Source organism: Atractosteus spatula, chromosome 13 (assembly GCF_055471065.1).
Source record: "Atractosteus spatula isolate fAtrSpa1 chromosome 13, fAtrSpa1.hap1, whole genome shotgun sequence".
NCBI classification, from domain to species: Eukaryota; Metazoa; Chordata; class Actinopteri; order Semionotiformes; family Lepisosteidae; genus Atractosteus; species Atractosteus spatula.
The window spans coordinates 8,923,091-8,945,265 of NC_142718.1; the positions used below are offsets into that span (position 1 = coordinate 8,923,091).

Here is a 22,175-nt window from a genome sequence, read left to right on the forward strand (position 1 = left end):
CTCACTGTGCTTTCAGAAACGAAGATGTCCATCGAAGCCAACTGCTGTACAATGTCCCGTGTTGACTTCCCGTTTCTTTTCATCTTCATTATTTGGTGTGAGAGAGTCTTCGTGATTTTGGCCATTGTCCGTCTCCTTACCAAAGCGATACAGTGGTGCAGCTTGAATTCTGTACCTATATACTGTATGGTATGGTACAGATAAACCTTACACCATACCGATGAGCTAATGCCAGGGAAAGACACTCCTATTTTATTTAAAACACAATACGCCAGGAAATGTGTCTGATGCATTAGCAAGTTAAAACAATTGGGTCGAAAACCTGGGCGTAACACCATTTCCTTTTTCTGATCACTCGCTTTCTGGATACACATCTCACCTGTCCTGTTCTTTGTTTTCCTGGTTTGCTGATTATGCCTGCTGCGGTCCACTCCTACCCTCACACCTAAAGAATACTATTTTAAATTTCTTGGCGCAGTTCATTAACCCTTGTATGTGCTGTCCGCGCCCAAAATGCAATTTAAAAAAAGTCAAAAACCGCGCTCAAAATGCAATTTAGAGCTTAATAGGAGACACTCCACAGGCATTCACAACAGCAACATATGAAACGTTTATTTTTTAATCGCGTATCTAAGGAAATCTCAGTATTTCAAATAGAGAAAAAAGACCTGACTGAGAAGCCGATACATACTCTTAGAGTTTGATTAATAGGGAATTTAATACAAAAATATAGTACTAAAAAAGGTACTACCACTTTTAAAGGTGATATGTAAAATAAAGGTTTTTATTATTGTTATAGAGAAACATGATCAGATTTTCCCTGGTTCAGAAAAAAAGATCTAAAGTGCTACACCTAACATTCTTAATTCGATGTATTTAAAACAGTGAACTACTGCAGGTGTAACATAACATTCAGAAATACAATCGAGAATAGTTTTGTGGTGTTTGTTTAGATGAAACGTTCCTAAAACGTATAACGTAACAAAATTAAAGACGATTAAAATCTGTAATCTTTCCACTTGTACCGTATGTCATCGGAAAGTTTCTGCTTTGTGTAAGGATGATACCAAAAAAGTAATCTTAAGTGGTGAGAAAGCTGTGCTCAATGTATTTAAGGGACTTAAAAGTAAAAGGAGATGCTTCATATTGCTTGACTAATTTTAAAAAACTAAGTTATAAATGCAGACGCTCCCTCGGTGCCGCGCCGGGTGTAAATATCGAAATATACATTCCCAACACTAATTGTGCCCATCTGTCATGCAACTAAAACACCTTGAATTGAATTGAATTGAGGGAGAGAGGGGAGAGTTGTGAACAGCAACATATGAAACGTTTGCACATATAGTTAAGTTATTACTTGGTTTTCAAAGTGCAATGAAATACAATATTGTTGTTGTTGCTGTTCTTGTTGTCTTTATCCTGTAAAGCGTTTCGAGAAGCCACCTTTAAAGGCGATATATACTGTAAAAGCGCTGATTCTTATGGAATGTGTTCCGCCGGGGATTCAAATGTTTATTTATTTATTTTTTAATCGCGTATCTAAGGAAATCTCAGGATAACTTTGTTCATGAACAAACAGTGGCATGTTACACTATTATTAGTTTTTTTGTTAACAAGGCTCGCCAGCTAATGTGAATCGAAACCTGTCTTGCTAGCTTTTAAAGTCGTGCGAGGTGTAAACGACAATACAAATAGAGAAAAAAGACCCGACTGACAAGCCGATACATACTCTTGGAGTTTGATTAATAGGGAATATAATACAAAAATATAGTACTAAAAAAGGTACTACCACTTTTAAAGGTGATATGTAAAATAAAGGTTTTTATTATTGTTATAGAGAAACATGATCAGATTTTCCCTGGTTCAGAAAAACAGATCTAAAGTGCTACACCTAACATTCTTAATTCGATGTATTTAAAGCAGTGAACTACTGTAGGTGTAACATAACATTCAGAAATACAATCGAGAATAGTTTTGTGGTGTTTGTTTAGATGAAACGTTCCTAAAACGTATAACGTAACAAAATTAAAGACGATTAAAATCTGTAATCTTTCCACTTGTACCGTATGTCATCGGAAAGTTTCTACTTTGTGTAAGGATGATACCAAAAAAGTAATCTTAAGTGGTGAGAAAGCTGTGCTCAATGTATTTAAGGGACTTAAAAGTAAAAGGAGATGCTTCATATTGCTTGACTAGTTTTAAAAACTAAGTTATAAATGCAGACGCTCCCTCGGTGCCGCGCCAGGTGTAAATATCGAAATATACATTCCCAACACTAATTGTGCCCATCTGTCATGCAAATAAAACACCTTGAATTGAATTGACTTGAGGGAGAGAGGGGAGAGTTGTGAACAGCATATGTTGCTGTTTACAACAGCAACATATGAAACGTTTGCACATATAGTTAAGTTATTACTTGGTTTTCAAAGTGCAATGAAATACAATATTGTTGTTGTTGCTGTTCTTGTTGTCTTTATCCTGTAAAGCGTTTTGAGAAGCCACCTTTAAAGGCGATATATACTGTAAAAGCGCTGATTCTTATGGAATGTGTTCTGCCGGGGATTCAAATTTTTATTTATTTATTTTTTAATCGCGTATCTAAGGAAATCTCAGGATAACTTTGTTCATGAACAAACAGTGGCATGTTGCACTATTATTAGTTTTTTTGTTAACAAGGCTCGCCAGCTAATGTGAATCGAAACCTGTCTTGCTAGCTTTTAAAGTCGTGCGAGGTGTGAACGACAATACAAATAGAGAAAAAAGACCCGACTGACAAGCCGATACAGTACATACTCTTTGAGTTTGATTAATAGGGAATATAATACAAAAATATAGTACTAAAAATAAGATACACTCTACAGACATTCACAACGGCGACTGTCAGAAGATAGGACACAGCGGCTCAGGCACCCGCTGAATGGAAAAGGGGCACTTTAATGTTCTGTATGGCTAATACTAAAGCCAATACTAATATTCAATACTTTAATATCCTTTTCTGTATGTTTAACAATAGTGGGTACTGGCCTAATTCGTCCCTGCTCCCGTTGTTAGGTGTTAATGTGTTGTTAAGTGTGAATTTGTACCTGTGTCCCTGAGGTCTGGCTTTTTTTCTGGAAAACCATAACTCTGGTTTTGTTCAGTTTGACTGTCAGCGCCCAGGTCTGACAGTGCTGCTCCAGCAGTGCCAGGTTCTGGCGCAGCCTCTGTTCTGTGGGCGACAGCAGGACCAGGTCGTCCGCACAGAGCAGGAACTCGATTTCCATAATTAATGCAGATCAGTAAATCAAGGGACAAAACAATTATTGCGCCCGGGTCCTCGATGGGCTTTGACGTGCTAATGCGTTGGTTTAACAGTCCGGGTGTGGCAAGCCTCTAATGTCTCCCGACTTCGGCAAAAGGCACCCGCCTTTCATTGGAAGACAATGAACACATTCTAGCCGTACACGTGAATATAGCATAAATACACCAAAGGATTGGGTGAGCTCCCATCACAAAAAAAACTGCGAACCTGCACTACAGCGACCACAGTACAGTATGGAGACCAAGACCTTTTACGGGAAGAGACGGGGTGCTTCTGCCGCCCCAGCTTCCAAAGAGCGAAGGGTAAGCAAATACAGCAGACTTCATCTGAAATACGCGATTCAGTTACAGCGCATATTACAAGGTATTATTGCCGTTTTGAATTTTAAATTCAATTATAATTATTTCTTCGTAGCCTGTTCTTCAAGAAAACACCGCACGGGCGAAACGATCTTCGAAATCTACCACCAGGACAGTAAAAAAGAAAGCGGTAAGACGGAAAAAAAGAAAAGTTTATTTTGACGTCTGTTCCGCGACTGATGAATACTACTGTGTGACTTTATTTCTTACATGAATTTTGTTATTTTGCCACAGGCCGTGGGTCTCTGCTCTCGGCCACTGGCCAGGGTGCCAACATGTAGAAGCAGCATCTGTGTGGAGACATTTCGGCAGCAGCGGGAGCAGCACGATGCATTACTGGGGAGGATTGGGAGGCTAGAGACACTCCTGAAAATGCAGAGGAAGGAGACAGTATGTTCCAGCAGTCAAACAGTTGAGCAGCTGTCTCCTGATAAGTGCCTCTCCCCGCCGCGCAGGTTGCAATGCCTGGCAGAAGCTCTGCCCCCCACAGAGCACACACCGCCTCAGGACACTCCATCCCGGCCTCTCCACTCACCACCGCGCAGGAATTTGTTGATGCTGTCCCCGCCGTCTATCTCCCCCCAGGAAGCACCGTTCACAGAGCGGAATTCACAGACGCCAGTGGGACGAATAATTCTCCCAGATATCCAACTGCTACCCATCACTCAGGAGATGGAGGGGGGGTTGTACTTGCAGTGCATCGGCATAGACGGGAAAGCAAGAGCCGACCGCTATGCCGCCCTCGTGTTTCGAAATCTTGTGACTTTTGAAATTTACTGGGGGTGGACCACGTCTGTAAATTTCGATGGGTCCAGAGGCAAAAGTGCCTTGCCTTGCAATCTCCGGGAAACCATTAGTCGCATGGTGAATCGGAGATTCTCAACCCTTACTTCGTGCGACTGGAAAAGAATTCGTGATCGGATCAACGAAATGCTTCGTACGAGGAGGCGCTCTTTTCCTCTAGTCTAACAGTCCGTCCAAAAACAAAACATTCCAGTTAGACAAGAGGAATTGAAAAAAAAACAATTTTGTCAATGGAAACCGGTGTGTGTGTCTCTCCCTGCTGGATGTCCCTCTCACTCCCTGCTGAATGAATAAAAGCATTTTATTAAAAACGCGTTTGCGTTTGTCTGGTATTTACTTTGGTCCCTTTTAACTGTTTTTCGATCTACTGTATTGCTTTGAGATGCCACTTTTAAAGGTGATATGTAAAATAAAGTTTTTTATTATTGTTATAGAGGAACATGATCAGATTTTCACTGGTTCAGAAAAAAAGATCTAAAGTGCTACACCTAACATTCTTAATTCGATGTATTTAAAGCAGTGAACTACTGCAGGTGTAACATAACATTCAGAAATACAATCGAGAATAGTTTTGTGGTGTTTGTTTAGATGAAACGTTCCTAAAACGTATAACGTAACAAAATTAAAGACGATTAAAATCTGTAATCTTTCCACTTGTACCGTATGTCATCGGAAAGTTTCTGCTTTGTGTAAGGATGATACCAAAAAAGTAATCTTAAGTGGTGAGAAAGCTGTGCTCAATGTATTTAAGGGACTTAAAAGTAAAAGGAGATGCTTCATATTGCTTGACTAATTTTAAAAACTAAGTTATAAATGCAGACGCTCCCTCGGTGCCGCGCCGGGTGTAAATATCAAAATATACATTCGTCCCGGGCACAGGCCGAAGAGCGCCCGGCTGGGGTGCGCGGGGAAGGGCAGGACACTAGTTTAGGAAGGCGTACAGTCTGGGCAGGTATAGATTACACTTTTCTAAAACGTATTACAATCTAATCCTTCCACGTTTGATCCCAAAATCCCAAGAAATATAAATCTAAACGGGTAGAAAGCTATGCTGAAAGTTTATTAAGATACCTAGAAGACAAAGATACTGTATCGACTTATGTTGCATTAGCCTGATTATGATTAAAAAACACATATAATTAAACACGCGTTTGCGATTTAAATCAGAACACGATTTAAATCAATATAAATGTTTATATTGTAACGCATACTGTCCAGCCTCCATTTCTCCTATAAAAATTTACTCTGTTGCACACACACACACACAATAGAAGCAGGAAACAGAAGCAGGGAACGTTGTCAGAAGGGAAGAAGGTGACTATTCATTGTTATCAAAAATGACTTAGAATCGATCATGTTGCGATATTTTGAAATATAAAAGTCAGATGATTGTCCATGATATCGCTATTCTATTTTTTCGAAGAAATGTTTGTTAAAAGAAAAGTCCAGCACCAGCTGGATTTGAACACACAACCTGCTAGTTGTTAGCCAGGCACGTAGACCAGTAGGCTACAGGACAACACGCATGAACAGGGAGGCGAAACAGCCCTACACAGCCCTGTCGCAGTACACGAATATAATCATATCGTTATTAAATTCTTTAGATACGCGATTCCATATTCTATTCCCTATTAATCAAATTCTAAAAGTATGCTTGTTGACTCCGGTATCACGTTAGTTAAAGACTTCGAAGCTTAAAATGTTTAGGGAGAAATGGAATACTGGTGTGTATTTTTTTCTTTAAAGTACCAAGACCAGCTACTGTATATACTGTATGTTTATGTTCCAAAATTAATATCGTTTATGGCCTTCACACGTGTTACAGTATGCTCCTATTCTTTTTATGCTCAGCTACTAAGATTTCCCTTCAGTGGTAAAATTCAATATCTACAACGGGCACAGCAAAGACGTTTACTGTACGTCTTTCTACGACAGACCAACGGACCACGAGTGCCCCTGTCGGTCAACCAATCACGTACTGCGGTGCCACGCGTCATCTTGCGTCACGCTGCGCGACGCCACCTGCGGTACATGTCTGTAACGCGCACTTTGAATGGCTGCATCTGTATAACAACTGATACTGCTGGAAGAGGTGTTAGTGGGTCCAGTAGGGCGTGCTCATCCTGTGGTCTGTGTGGGTCTTTATATCCCAGTATAGTAATAAGGAAAGTATACTACAAAAAATGTGTTGTCCTTTGGATGCGATGCACTGTAATAATGAAGTTACTAGGGGGAGCGCCCCCTACTGGGCCCACTAACACCTCTTCCAGCAGGAACCTTAGTTTTTCCCATCCAGGTACTGACCAGGCTCACACCTGCTGAGCTTCAGTGGGTTGCCAAGTGTGAGGTGCACAGTGATACAGCTGCTAGCCAAATTTACAGCTACAACAAAATCTGTGATTAGGGTTTTTACATTTAGTTTTACATGACAAACAAATAAGCTAAAAATAATAAATAAGCTAACAACGTACAAAATAATATTTTTCCAAAAGAAATATGTACCACCATACACCACCACCTGCAACAGCTGGAAAGATACCCCATGACCCTCTGGTTAGCAAAACTGATGTCATCCGAACTGTACAAATAGCCATATATGCTATTGCTGGATGAATTGAATGCATTCTATTTCTATACATATTTGGCAGGCCATCATTAAACAAATGACATTTGCTCTACAAAAGGTTCTGCAATGCATCTGTGCACACAAAAATACATGCCAAGATCAAAAGGAATATAGTCAGACGTGAATATAATATCAACTTGAAAAAAAGGCAATCAAAGAATGCTCAGAGATTTATATTCCATTTATGCTGAAACCATTCTGTGGAGTGTTAATAGAGCTTCTGCACAACCATCTATGTGATGCACCAGACCAGTCAATCACAAATGCAGGTTCCTGTGTCTGCACCATTATGCGATTGCTGCTGTGCCGCGTTTGTATATCAGAGCATAGGAGCATTTTAATCCTGCAGTTCTCTGTACTACATAACCAATGCAGTCTTTTGTTGTAACTCCCCCCTTGCTCTTTGTAAGGTTCAATGAAATAACCTTATCAGACCTGACATTCCCAGAGACATCCCAGATCTCACCTTCACAGCCATTCCATTGGCATCTGTGCCAAACGATGCAGCAGAAGGGCAGGTGTTGGGCACGGTGTTGGTGCTGGTCTCACTGATGTGAATGAATGAAGCTGGGATTCTCAGCTCTCGGCTTGCCACCTTTGGAACAAGACAGTCTTATGTTGTACCAAATTGTTAAAGATTTCAAGAAACTAGAAGATGAACATTCACAATAAGCAGGTTCTCTGGTCTAAAACCTCTCAAAGAGGTTAAATAGGTTAATGAGGTTAAATAACAGTGTACCAGGGGCAAAGCTAGAGCTTATCCTCAAGGTAACAAGCCATTTACCTAACCCACTAAATGAAAAGGTCTGTGTATGTTTCACAATATTCTTCCCACCATTTACTAGGGAAGAACTAAGTTCTCTGTGAAAATACTGTAAAATAAAATACTTGTATGTTATCAAAACAACAATTACACATACAGATGAGGTGAGGAGATCTCTGCTAAAAGTGAACACACGCAAGGCTGCAGGACCCGACGGCATACCCAGTCGCGTCCTCAGAGCCTGCGCCAATCAACTGGCGGGTGTATTCACAGACATTTTCAACATGTCTCTGGCCCAAGCCGTAGTCCCCACCTGCTTCAAGACAACCACCATCATCCCAATACCAAAGAAAACCACAGTGACATGTCTTAATGACTACCGACCGGTGGCACTAACACCTGTCATCATGAAGTGCTTCGAGAGGCTGGTCATGAAGCACATTAAGGACACCATCCCAAACACAGTGGACCCGTACCAGTTTGCCTACCGGTCCAACAGATCCACAGATGACGCAATCTCCATTGCCACACACACGGCCCTATCCCATCTGGACAAAAAGAACACATATACAAGACTACTATTCATCGACTTAAGCTCAGCTTTTAACACTATCATCCCAGAGAAACTAGTCAAGAAACTCAGTGCACTGGGTCTCAACACCACCCTCTGCAACTGGATTCGGGACTTTCTGACAGGCAGACCTCAGGCTGTCAGGCTTGGAAACCACACCTCCGGCACACTAACTCTAAACACTGGGGTCCCCCAAGGGGTGTGTGCTTAGTCCATTGCTCTACTCCCTCTATACCCACGACTGTAAGGCCAAACACAACACCAACTCCATCATCAAGTTTGCCGATGACACCACAGTTGTAGGTCTGATCACAATGATGAGAGGGCCTACAGGGAGGAGGTCAATCTCCTTACAACGTGGTGTGATGACAACAACCTCACCCTCAACGTCAGCAAAACCAAGGAGCTGATCGTTGATTTCAGGAAACTGCAAACAAGACATGCCCCTATCCACATCAACGGGACTGAAGTGGAAAGGGTCAGTAACTTTAAATTCCTTGGCGTCCATATCACCGAGGACCTCACATGGTCTCTCAACACCACCTGTCTGATCAAGAAAGCGCAACAGCGCCTGTACTTCCTAAGACGATTGAAGAAGGCTAAGATATGTCCCCAGATCCTCACTAACTTTTACAGATGCACTACAGAAAGCAAACTGACAGGCTGCATCACAGTGTAGTATGGCAACTGCAGTGCTGCTGACCGCAAAGCCCTACAGCGGGTGGTGAAAACTGCCCAGTCCATCACTGGGGTTGCCCTCCCATCTATCCAGGACATTTATGACAGACGGTGCTTGAAGAAAGCTCTAAGCATCATCAAAGACCCACACACCCCAGCTACAGACTTTATGATCTGCTACCATCTGGAAAACGGTACTGGAGCATTCGGGCCCGGACTACCAGACTCAGAGACAGTTTTTACCCCCGCACTATCAAACTGTTAAACTCCCAGCCTCTCTCACTCTCACCTCACCTCTCACCTATGATCTGAACCTCACAGTGCCTTCTTTCTTACCAAAAACCCAAACACACATTGAAAATCTACCTCTACCATACATGTCAAAAGCTCACTCCCCATAATTTCTATCCCTTTATTTCTTTCTGTTGATGCATATTTTTGCACATAACCTGTTACCTTTTTGTTGTTTTGCACATTGCCTGTTGTTGTTTTTTGCACATTGCCTGTTGTTGTTTTTTTGCACATTGCCTGTTACTGTTTTTGCACATCGTCTGTTGTTGTTTTTTGCACACTGCCTGTTGTCTCTGTCTTTCTTTGTTACACAATTGTATTGTTGTTGTTGGTTTTTTTTTCTTTGGACTACTTATGTCCAAGAGCTAGCTAAATAGCATTTCGTTATACCATATACCATGTATATGAGTGTAATGACAATAAACTTGAACTTGATTATAGGGTTGTGATAAAAAATGGGAAAGAAGAAAGACATTTCTCTTCTCTGGCTCCTCTTTTCTAGTTTTCTGTTTTTCAATACAGACAGCTTATAAAACAACTTTCTGAATAAAAGGAGAATAAATTGCAGTTGTTAGCATTGCCTCCCTACAGTGCTGGGGTTCTGGGTTCAAGTTCAAATCTGGACTACCATCTGTGTGGAGTTAGTATGTTCTCCCTGGGTTTGTGTGGCTTTCCTCCAGGTGCCACGGTTTCCTCTGACAGTCCAAAAACATACTGGTAGGTTAATCGGCTCCTGGGAGAATTGTGTGATTGTGTGCGTGTTTGTATCTGTCTGTCTGCCTGTCTGCCCTGTGATGGATTGGCGTCCCATTGTCACAATCGTAAACCCCTCCTCTTAAGGATGCTCCAGCCCTTCCTTGTTTTATACTCATCTCCCGCACCTGCCTCCGGTTCCAGCCCCCCGTGCTATATAAGCCAGACGTTCCTGCCTATCGGGGCTCAGCTTTGGAAGATGGACGCCCGGAATCCCGCCTATCTGTGAGTGCAGGAGCGACTTGATGGCATAGACTTCACAACGGCGTCCTGACCATCTGGGTCCGGGATCAGGGAGCGTCTGGTCCCATTACCCCCTTTTTATTCCCCCGACCCTCTGCCGGATCCCGCTCCGGCTTTTAACTTTATTCGTCTTTGTCAGAATGGATCACCCGGTCTTGGACTATTGCCTCTCATGGATTTGCCTCAGACTCCTTTGAACTGTTTGCCTCGGCCACACCTCCCCCGAACACCAGCGCACCATGGACACGCCCCCTGTTTTCCTTCCAGCCCCTGCATGCCTTTTTCCCCGTGTTTTCTTCACTTCCCCTCGGATCTTGTTGTCTGCATAGGGTCCTGAATGTACGCTTCGTGACAGTGTGCCCGCTGATTGCTGGGATAGGCTCTGGCTCCCCCGTGAGCTTGAATTGGAAGAAACGGTTAGAAAATGGATGGATGTTTATCCAAGTGCTACCTGTGTTGAGTTTGTATGTTCTCCCTTTGCTTGACATGGGTTTCTTGTGGGTGCTCCAAAGACATACTAGTAGGTGAATTGGCCTATTTGTGAGTGTATTTGTGTCTCTGTGCGCCTGTTGCTTGCCAGAAAAGGCTCAGGCTCACCCACAACACTATATTGAATAAAACGGTTAGAAGATGAATGGGCGTTCATTCAACCTCTGAACCACATTTGTCAGGATATTTAGTGAAGCCTGTTTAAGATTCCACTCTCATAAATAAAGTGACCACACCTAGCATAATCAAATCCTGACTACTGTGACAAAAGATTGTACTTAAATGAGCCAAAAACATAAACTTGTTCAGCATTAATAGATTACTGTGGAATGCAATTAAATATTTTCATAGTTTTTCCTGAAGAGTATTGCTGGTCAATAACCATCTCCAAATAAAATAAAGAAGATATATTAATTTATATACTGTATGAAGCTTATACACTGGTTTCCTACTACAGTCCAAAGACATACTGGTAGGTTAACTGCCTTCCGGGATAATCAGCTCTGGTGGGTGTGGGTGTGTGTGTGTGTGTGTGTGTGTGTGTGTGTGTGTGTGTGTGTGTGTGTGTAAATGCCCTGTAACGCACTGGCTTCCCATCCAGACTTTATCCTGCCTTGAGCCCATTGCTTGCTGGGTATTGTACTGTATAAAAATGGTTAGAAAAAGGGATGCACAGATGGTATATCTTTATTTTTCAAAGAAAGTCTACTTATTAGAGAGCTTCAGAGAGCACGAACCAAAACCTTTAGAAAACAGTATTGGGAATTGTGTTACCTGTAGTCAAGAATTACAGTAATTTTTGAATGTTTCAGAAGACAAAAACCAAATATTACACTTCTGAAGTCTGTGATTCAGATAACAGTATACTACTTTTTAAATATGATACTGCCATCACACAATACAGCAATTCAGAAGCAAATCAAATCAGGAAAACACCCCATGAAGTGATGAATTAAAAACTTTACTCTTACAATCTTGTACCTCATAAATCAAGACAGCACCTAGAAATGTAAAGGCAAGCACAGTTGAATTTTTGTTTTGCTCACCGAGAATCACATAATTGCTTTAATTTGTGGGTGGCACAGTTCACCCCATTATATGACATACAAGTTACCTGTTGCATCTTGGTGTGAATGCCCTGGCCCATTTCAGTTCCTCCATGACTCACCAGCACAGACCCATCTTTATAAATATGGACCAGAGCAGCCGCCTTAGTGCGAGAAACAACCAGTGAGTATACATATATCAGAACATCCAATATCCGAGTTGCAAGTTAACAAATACAGAAGATACTACAGTAAAATGATGTAGCATGATGAAAATAAATGTCTCCCAAATCAAATGGAGAACTCTACTGGACATCCCACCTGTGTCACTAATAAACCAATAAATTATACTGGCATCTTTTTTAACAATAACCAACATTTTCTGCCTAATTTGCTCAGGATGCAAAATACTTTAATACTGTCTCTATAGGCAGCCCTCCACATATTATGAATTTAAGGATACTGCCATTATATACTGGTTTTACAATGGTTCTTAAAGTGTTACTATTTTACATGGTCTAAGGTGCATTTTTACTGTATCACTTTTCTAAAACATTTAAGCAGGTTCAATGATGGTTTTGAGTTATTTCTGAAAATTCTGCAAGATTGCTTAAGATCATAAGGTCTTACAGATACAGGCAAAATGACTGCCTTCACTAATTTTAATGGGGAAATGTCTTAAGGTCCATACATATGTGTGGAGAAAATGAAAGCCATATTCTAACAGAATATGAACTGCAGCATGTTTCCCTTTTGCACCTACAGTATATACTGTACAGTACTTTACTTGACAATGATGTGCTCCAAATACATCAAACTGAGGACAGGCGCGAGTAAATGTGAAAACCACAATGTGATTTTTAAAAAGACAGAAAATTCTAAAATCTCTACCTGGTTCAGGAAGCTTTCAGCAAATGCGATACCATACTTAATGGGAACGATGGCGATTCCTCTTTTTTTCCAGCGGTTTTGTTTGTTGAACTTGTTGATGGCAATTCGCCTGTTGTTGAAAGCGGATTTTTCCAGGCATTCATTCCAGCACCTCCACAGATTGTGAGGATCAAACTCTAGCTTGTAGTGAGTGCAGGATGTGCCCCTGTACATATTTATCTCACGAATCTAGGGAGGCAGAAACATTTTCGGTAACTTCCTAACGTAGCTGCTCACAAGATTGTGTCAGGACACACAATCAAGGCTGGGCAACGTTAGTTTACTAAAATACCTTTTGCAAATTATTATAGCTATAGGTGACAACAGATGTGTCTCTAAGAATCTAGATAAAGTGTGTAACTGATGTTTGCTGACTTTCAGTCCAGACTGAGTAATCAAAGCAATTGTATAGTTTACCTTTGTTAATTAAGTTCTGGCCAAACGATTAAGTGTCAAACAACAGTCCTAACACAGATTCATTAGTTTTTAACACGGATTTGTTTTGATCTCTACCTGCACAGTTTTGAAATATACTTCAAATGATACTACATCATGAGAACTATAACCTAACAGTTCTGTCACCTTTGTTCTCCTTAGTCTATGTTAATTGTATAAAAACAAAAGATCAGTACATTCTCTGTGATATTGCCTTGAAAAACAGTAGCATAGCTGTCATCGCCCATATCTAACATTTCCATTTTCAGCTGCTGATGCCTCTGAGGGTATCTCAATCTCAACTGCTTCATTTTTTTAAACAGCGATATTATTGATATTTGAGTGTTTTCTCAAGTCTAACTCAGATTCTGAGCTCTATGAAGTTCTACACTTTGGGCAATGTTAGCCATCTCAGCTCGACATAAAGTTGATGACTCAAGGTCTCAGATGCATATCTTACTTGCAGAGTTCCTAAAAAGAGTTTCCAACAACCACACTACTCTCTTTTCATGTGAATGACACTAAATGTGCCAGCAGCCATGTCACCCTGCAACCCACATCTCACATCTGGCCACTCACTGAAGCTAAGCAGATGTGAGCCTGGTCAGTACCTGGATGAGAGACCTCCTTGGAAAATCTAAGGTTGCTTCTGGAAGAGATGTTAATAGGGCCAGCAGGGGTCTTTCATGCTGCAGTCTATACCCCAGTCCTAATGCCCCAGTATAGTGATGGGGACACTATACTGTAAAAAGGTGCCGTCCTTCGGATGAGATGTAAAACCCAGGTCCTGACTCTCAGTGGTCATCAAAAAACCCAGGGCGTTTCTTGAAGAGAGTAGGAGTGTTACCCTGGCCAAATTTCCTATTGGTCTTTACCAATCATGGTCTCCTAATAATCTCCATCTATGAGTTGACTTCAACTCTTTGTTCTCCTCCCCACTGATAGCTGGTGTGTGGTGAGTGTACTGGCGCACTATGGCTGCTGTCGCATCATCCAGGTGGAGGCTGCACATTGGTGGTGGTGGAGGGGAGTCCCCATTACCTTTGAGTGGACTGTCCAGAAAAGCGCTACATATAATAATTATTATTAAATGATGTTGTCGTGATTTATGGCTTAATTTCATTATCTATGTCAGTGGTTCTCAAACTGTAGTACGCGTACCAGGAGTGGTATGCGGAGCGCCACCAGCTGGTACGCCATATGACTCTGGAACTTTGTTGTGTGCACTGAAAAATCGGGACGGGTTTCTATTTTAATACGTGTCGAATACGCAACCTAAGTACGATGATACAGTGTGTGCTAATACTTCAGTGGACACAAGAGATACTCTGTAATTCTATACCAATCTATAGGAATGCGTGCTACGGACGCAAGTGACCAATTGTACTTAAAAAAAAAGCTATCTCCAGCAAATAGGGAGGTAGGAGAATGTGCGTGATTTTGGAACAATGGCAATGTTGTAAACACAGGAATGCATAGAAATACGTGCTACGAACGCTGCTAATCTTGTGAGCACAGGAAAGCGTGATAGATAACAGAAAAAATATTTTAAGATATATATATTATAATAATAATATAAGAAAGAACTGTTCTAGGTTAATTTGAGAAAATACACCGAGCGTCTCTGTGTTTCGTTCCCATGCGCATGAAATAAAAACTTAAAATAAATACGGAAATAAAAACGGAAACGCAGAAAAATGCAAGCTTGCGGATTGCTAAAGCACGTAAGCCCCACACTATTTCTGAAGAACCTTATTTACCGTTGGCAAAAGAGCTGACATATATTATGTGTGGAGAAAAAGCTGCTAAACAGCTCGACCTGCTGCCCCCTCTGAAAGACACAGTCACTCAGAGAATTACTGAAATGGCGGATGATATCAAAAGTACGCTGATAGAGCATGTTAAGATGAGCAGATGTTTTTCACTGCAATTAGATGAGTCTATAGTCGATTTGGCCAATTTGCTCGTTTACGTTAGATACGAGTTTGAGGGTACGTCCCATGAGGACTTTCTGTTCTGTAAGCCGCTACCAACAGGAACTAAAGGAAAGCACATATTTCAGCTTCTGAATGAATTTATCGAAGAGAATGGCATCGACTGGATAAAATGTGTCGGAGTTTGTACAGACGGTGCTAGAGCAATGACAAGCCGACATAGCGGTGTAGTTACACGAATTAGAGAGGTTGCTCCAGAAATTAATGGACGCATTGCAACATCCACCGCGAGACCTTTGCCGTCAAGAAAATGCCTGACGATTTAAAATCTGTTAGACTCTGTTGTGAAGTGTATCAAGGCTCGAAAGATTAATTCACATCTGCTTTGCTCGACTAAACAAGCTCACCCCTCTCACTGAAATGGTGCTTTTTTATTATTTTTATTTGTTGTTGTTACTGTTTTTTTTCTGTAAAACGCTTTGAGAAGCCACCTTTAAAGGCGCTATATCAAATAAAGTTTATTATTATAATATTTATGATATGTATGTGTGCACGCGCGCTCATGTTGGTCATTGAGAATTTCTGGGGTTCCTATGAGATGATGACTTGTAAGTGGTACTTGGATGCTTTGGTTGGATTAGGGGTAGTACTTGGTCCAAAAAGTTTGAGAACCACTGATCTATGTGAAGCTGCTGCTTGGGTATTCTAGGTCTTAATGTCTGTTTCCAGGTCTTCTGGTGAAGCAAACACATTTGATGATATGAGGTTAAGTGTCAAAGTAATGATATACTCCAGTGTTTTTGCTCCCTTCCACAATCTGGAATGAATTCTTCACTGTGTTGGTGTTGGTATCTTTAGATGTGTACCTTATTGAATGTGGATATGCCTGTTCTCCCCTAATCTGTTAAAGAAAAGCTAATGAATCTGTTTGTCTTTTCCAGGCTTTATTTTTGTAATAAGAGATTCTACTGGATGTGTCCAAAGATGTTAAAAATATATTGCAATATTTACAGAACTCAGCAGCTTTGGTCTTCACTAAAACTAAAATGCATGAGCACACCACACTTCTATTTCAGCTTCCTTGCAACAGCTCCTTGTGAATTTCAGAATAATATTCAAAATCCTGCTGCTCACCTTTAAGGACTTGAATCTGACTAATTCAGTGAACTCAAATAGAGTTATCTCTCTATAAACGTATGTACGTGTCCTTTGCGCTCTTTGGACACTTCATTCTGTTCTGTTGTCTGAGGCTCCCAGGCTGTAATAATCATGCAAGTCAGTCAGCAATTTTAAATATTGTCTGAAATCATACTGTTATACACAAGCTATTAGTTCTGCTCAATGTATTAAGGTGCGTATTCTTGCATTTGTTTTATTGTGAAAGCCTGAAGATGTGTCAGAGGCATTATAAACAATGAATATTATTATGTTCCTCATCAATATTTCATGGCCCTCTAGAGGGCGCTCAGACCCTTTTGTATTTTATTTTCCTTATTACGTTCACCTGCCCCTTGTTACCTATTTATTATTTAAACCTCGTGGCTCTGAAGCTCAGGGCTCTGCATTGGAAGACGGACGCCCGGAGGCCTGCCTAGCATCAAGTTGCTCCTCGACTTGCACAGCGCAGTTTTTTTCAAACACCTACCGATATATACAGTACCAGTTCTCAGTCACAAGCCGAACACCTATCTGAAAGTGAGCCTGAGACATTTACCTACCTTCTCAGCTGAGCAGCCTACTCTGACAGCCACATCATTGATCCAGCTCTCGGTGACCAGCATGCTTTGTGGCACCCCGAAGCCCCTGAAGGCAGTATTGGAAGGAAGGTTGGTGTGGCAGGCTGTGGATGTCCCTCTCAGGTTAGGGATGTTGTAGGAATTGTCCATGTGTAGAAGTATTTTTTCAATAACCTTGGATCACAAAAATTAGAGGCCTCATTTTAATACACAACTTCAACAGTGCCTTGAGGAAGACTGTACTGTCTATGGAGGACCTGACTGAAACGTCCACACTTTAAATATTGAAACAAGGTTTTACTGCATAAGAACAATAGCACTTTTTATTATTAATAAAAAGTTTTAGAAAAAGCTCTGAATGACAACTGAAAGTATTGCTCCTTTTGTCATGCTTTAGTTTTCTCAGTTACATTTTGAATTTATTGAAATATGCAGCTTATTTGAAGGTTTAATCCGTTGTTTTTCTAATTTCACACCCTTGTAGCAAATGTTTTTACATCACTACACAATTCTATACATACAGCATATATCACTGTTAAAGGAGTTATTTATAATAGTAAATTTTAGACAATCATGCATATTAAAATCCAGAATAAAATAAATGAATTGGCAGAATTAATCAGAATATTGAGCAGTTTATTACACAAGAAAAATCAAATAAATCTAACAGCTTTGCCGATCTCTGTTCTAAGCATTTAAGCCAGAAGTGCCAACCCTGGCAAGTATTTACAAACAACCAAGATGATTGTATGAATCAAAAACACAGCTCTATGGAACCTTAAAAAAAGGAATAGTACAAAAATACCAACATACCAAAATGGACTCATCCCCTGTATTACCAGCATTGGTGTAATAATGAACGTCTGCTGCAATTATCTGCCCATTGTTCATGAAGCCGACCTACAGGCAAACAAAATCAATCAATCCTTGAACACAGAATAAAATCAGCCTACATATTAGAGCCAGAACTGCAAAAGGATATTCTGATACTGATCTATACTGTGAGAGAAATATAAATCTCAGCTGGATAAGGAAAGACAGGCTGGGGCCACAGCCAAGTTTTATGATCAGTTTCTCTGCAATGTCAAAACACTGGTGAACTGAGGTAACTAAAGGATGAGAAAGGATGGCTGGAAATCATCACGGTTCTTCTTTCCTTAAGAAGAAAAAAGCTAAACTGGCATTTCTGATGGTTCTCTGTTAAACAGTGATCCGATTATTGCTACATCTCACAATTAGAAATGAAGGACTTTGGCATTACTGTATGTTTTGCTGCAATAATGTATTTGTGTTACCATGTGGTGTCTGTGATTAGAACAACATTTGTATCTGTTATCTGTGCGTCTCTGTTTTGCTCTCTGATAATGTTTTCTTTTGCTATTTTGCTTTATTTACTCCCTTTTAATCAGTATTCAGTAAATCATCCTCTGGCAGGAATGTACACTGACTAGTTCTGGATATTAAGAGGGAACAATTATGAACATTCCTACTGTATACGTAATATTGCTCTAAGCCCTTCAGTCCCTCGGTTTTCCTTTTTTCAACTGCCATCCTGAAAATGTAAAATTGGTCTGGAGATTGAGATGGCCAGTTGAGGATCTGTACTTTGTGTCATTCCTGCATCAATATGGATGTATGCTTTGGATCACTGTCATATTAGAATGTCCATTTTCAGCCGAGCTTGAGCCTCTTGGCAGAAAGAACTAGGGCTCTGGTCAAAATGTCACAGTACATGTTCTTAAATTCTCTACCTTCACATGGGCTCCAGGACACATAGATGTGAAACAACGGCAAAACAAATTGTAACAGATCCCCCGTGATATTTCACATTTTCTTAACATGAGCTTCATCTTTTTTTACACTAAACATAACACTGATAAACATGCCCCAAAAGCACAATTTTGTTTTAATCCGACCACACAACATTGTTTCAAATGTCATTCAAATGATGGTTTGGCAACTTTGATGCACCTCTTCTTGTGCTTCACCCTCAGCAGAAGCTGCTTCCTTGCAACCCAGCTATGAATCCCACGTTCATAAATGGTATTGTTTAATGCTTTCTATCCTGGAGATGCCAGTGTGCAAGGCTCTGCATGGCTTGGCACCTCAGTACCTGTCTGAACTATTATCACCCTACTCCACACTTGCAACCTCTGCTCTTCAAATTCTGCCCTCCTTACTGTCCCCCAAGCCTGTCTACATTGTATGGGTGACAGGGCCTTCTCCTGTTATGCCCCCAAGCTCACCCTCTCTAAACTCCTTCAAATCCAGACTCAAAACCCTCTTCTTCAGAATAGCCTTTACTTAACTGGTTCCATTCTTCACCCCTCTGCTCTTCTTAGTACCACCATCCACGGTCTCCCCTATATATTGTAATTGTGTCTTATCTTGTGTATTCTCCTTATTTATTGTTATACTCTTCTTATTTGTTATTGTCATCCTGTAAAGTGCTTTGAGAAGCCACCTTTAAAGGCGCTATATAAAATAAAGTTTATTATTATTATTAGTGATCTCCAGCTGTTGCCTTTGGTTGCCTCCCTAACCAGTTGTTTCCAGCTCGTGGTGGCAAGAAACACTTGCTTCCTATTCCTGTTGGGCTGCCACCAGCGGCCTGAAATTTCTTAATAATTTCACTACAATTAATTTAGCATTTTTGGATTCTATTTACAGCCATTCACCCAAGTTCTAGAAGTTCTGGAGGTCAATGAACACTTGCCTGCAGTCTTCAAAGAGCTCTCTGACCTTAACCATGATGAGGCATTATACTACTGAATGTGTTCTGTGTATTACCTCCTCTTCCAGCCTGGGGAAACAGAAACCCTTCAGAGGCCTTAACATAGTTCCAGAGGCTTCCACTGCACTTCCAAAAAGCTGAACGTAATTGTTGCTTTGTTTTTGTTGAATTATATTCAAAGGAGTCCTTAGAGGTGCAAATAAATGCGACCCTCTTGTTTTCAGGAATTCAATTATTTATGTCAAATATTATTTTGCTCTGTGCTATGATGATTACAGGTGACAGATTTAGAAGTTGTAATTGAGACATTATCCAATATGTAACTCATTCTGATATATTCTGTTTTTTGTTCCTACTTTATCGGGTTATGAATAAATCTGGAGGGAACTCTTTATTCATATATTGCTATGAATGGAGGATTGCCTCAATCAAGAATGACATTTTGTACACTTCTGTAGTTACATTGGGATACAAGTTTTTAGCGAGTGATACGTTTTTTTTTGGCTGATTTATACACAAACATGTTACCTGTGGAAACCCACACGAGTTAAGTCCTGCTAACTTACCATAACAAACAGTAATCACAAGGCACTTATCACCCAACACTGATAGTGTGATCCATGTGGATTTTACAACCCATTTATCATTCTCACATGAAAAGCCTCCCTCTAACCTTGTATTTTGCCAGGACTGGATGGCGACCTCCAGTTATCAGCATGTCTTCTCCTCGCTCCAGCACACAACGTACAGCTCGATCTGTCCTGAGAGGCAGTGAATAACTTTAAACAGCACAGTCTAACATAAAACAAAGCCTGTGAAAAATGCCATTGATTAACACGTTATAAAAGGTAACAGCAGCTTCCATGTAATTGGATAGCTACAGCAACATCAGATAGAGCTAAGGACTTGTGCATCTAGTTAACCACATTAGGTTTATATAGGTCTCGCTGGTGTAATTGTGGCTAAAACACCAAAGAGCAGTTAAATCCTAGATCAAGAAGGTGACAATCCAGTTGTGCTGATATCAGGAAAATGATATGTGAATAATAATAATAATAATAATAATTGCTTACACTTATATAGTGCTTGGCCTCCTAATAATCCCCATCTATGAACTGGCTTCATCACTCTGCTCTCCTCCCCACTAATAGCTGATGTGTGGTGAGCGTTCTGGCGCACTATGGCTGCCGTCGCATCATCCAGGTGGGGCTGCACATTGGTGGTGGTGGATGGGAGTCCCCATTACCTGTAAAGTGCTTTGAGTGGAGTGTCCAGAAAAGCGCTATATAAGTGTAAGCAATTATTATTATAAATGCGCTAATACGCACAACAGAGCAAATTTTCCCCGAACCCAGTTTACCTACCAATATATGTATGGACTGTGGGAGGAAACCGGAGCACATGGAGGAACCCCGTGCGAACACAGGGAGAACATACGAACTCCATGCTGATAGCACTCCAGGAATTGAACCATGGACCCCAGTGCTACAATACAGCAATGCTAACCTCTTTGCCACCCAAACCTAAATGATCTCTCAGAGAATTATTGTCCTCCAGCACAATGTGAGACACGAGATAATTTATCTTTCACAAAGATTACAGTGTTGTCCTCTTTTGGTGTTTTTTACAGCCACTTGTAATTTATGTAATAATGTAGCACCCTCACCCGGTGTTGAGGATGAAGCGCACCCAGTCGCTGAGGGTACCGCAAAGCAGGCTGGGAGTTGTAGCCAGGGGGGAATCCGGGGTCATGCAAATGACCCTGCTTATGTAAATAGACCTCTTAGTTAAAGTGTTCTCTGTAGCTTAGTGTCTCATAATTTAAGTGTGTAGAGTCTGTTAAAGAGTTACCACCCTAAACCTGTGTATTGTTCCGTTTATCCCCTAATGTGTGTGTAAATGCCTTAGTGGTACTTGTAAAAAACAAAAGGAAGGTGCTTGTGTGCCCATGCCGTCTAGTGTTCTTTCCTGAATGAACCCGTAGTTAATTACAATAACAACTGAATGTTCCACATTCAAGTGAAAGATTACAAATAGCCTTTCAATTTATCATGCACATCATCTGACAACATGAAATGTGGTAAGATGTATACAAATTTTAACTTTGATGACACATATTTTCATCTTGTAAATAATTAAAAGAATTAAAACACTACACAACTACACACATCTGAAATTAAGATTATGCAGATACCTGTATATGGGATCTTAAAGCTGCAAGAGCAGCATGGGTAGAATCTTAAAAGCCAAGCTCTACGCCGCTGAGGTATTTCCCCTAGATGGGGTGTGCCATATGGTAATGATTTAGATCAAGGGACACGCTTTACAGGGAAAGTAATAAAGGAAGCAATAGGGCTTCCAGGGGTGAAACAAAAGTGGCCAGCAGCCATATCACCCTGTAACTCACAACTGGCAACCCACTGAAGCTAAGCAGGTATGAGCCTGGTCAGTACCTGGATAGGAGACCTCCTGGGAAAAACTA

The 22,175-nt window shown here is 40.8% G+C and overlaps 1 protein-coding gene across 1 annotated transcript in view; it reads right to left on the bottom strand.

The window, feature by feature from the left end:
• The window catches only part of aox6 (aldehyde oxidase 6), a 70,045-nt gene that overhangs the window by 10,393 nt on the left and 37,477 nt on the right, over positions 1 to 22,175 (bottom strand). The window contains exons 23-28 of the mRNA XM_088931199.1: positions 20,367 to 20,454; positions 17,773 to 17,859; positions 16,942 to 17,133; positions 12,816 to 13,043; positions 11,993 to 12,088; positions 7,557 to 7,685 (exon numbers count right to left, since the gene is read on the bottom strand). Of these exons, the coding sequence (XP_088787325.1) occupies positions 7,557 to 7,685; positions 11,993 to 12,088; positions 12,816 to 13,043; positions 16,942 to 17,133; positions 17,773 to 17,859; positions 20,367 to 20,454 (820 nt within the window). The remainder of the gene's footprint in view (positions 1 to 7,556; positions 7,686 to 11,992; positions 12,089 to 12,815; positions 13,044 to 16,941; positions 17,134 to 17,772; positions 17,860 to 20,366; positions 20,455 to 22,175) is intronic.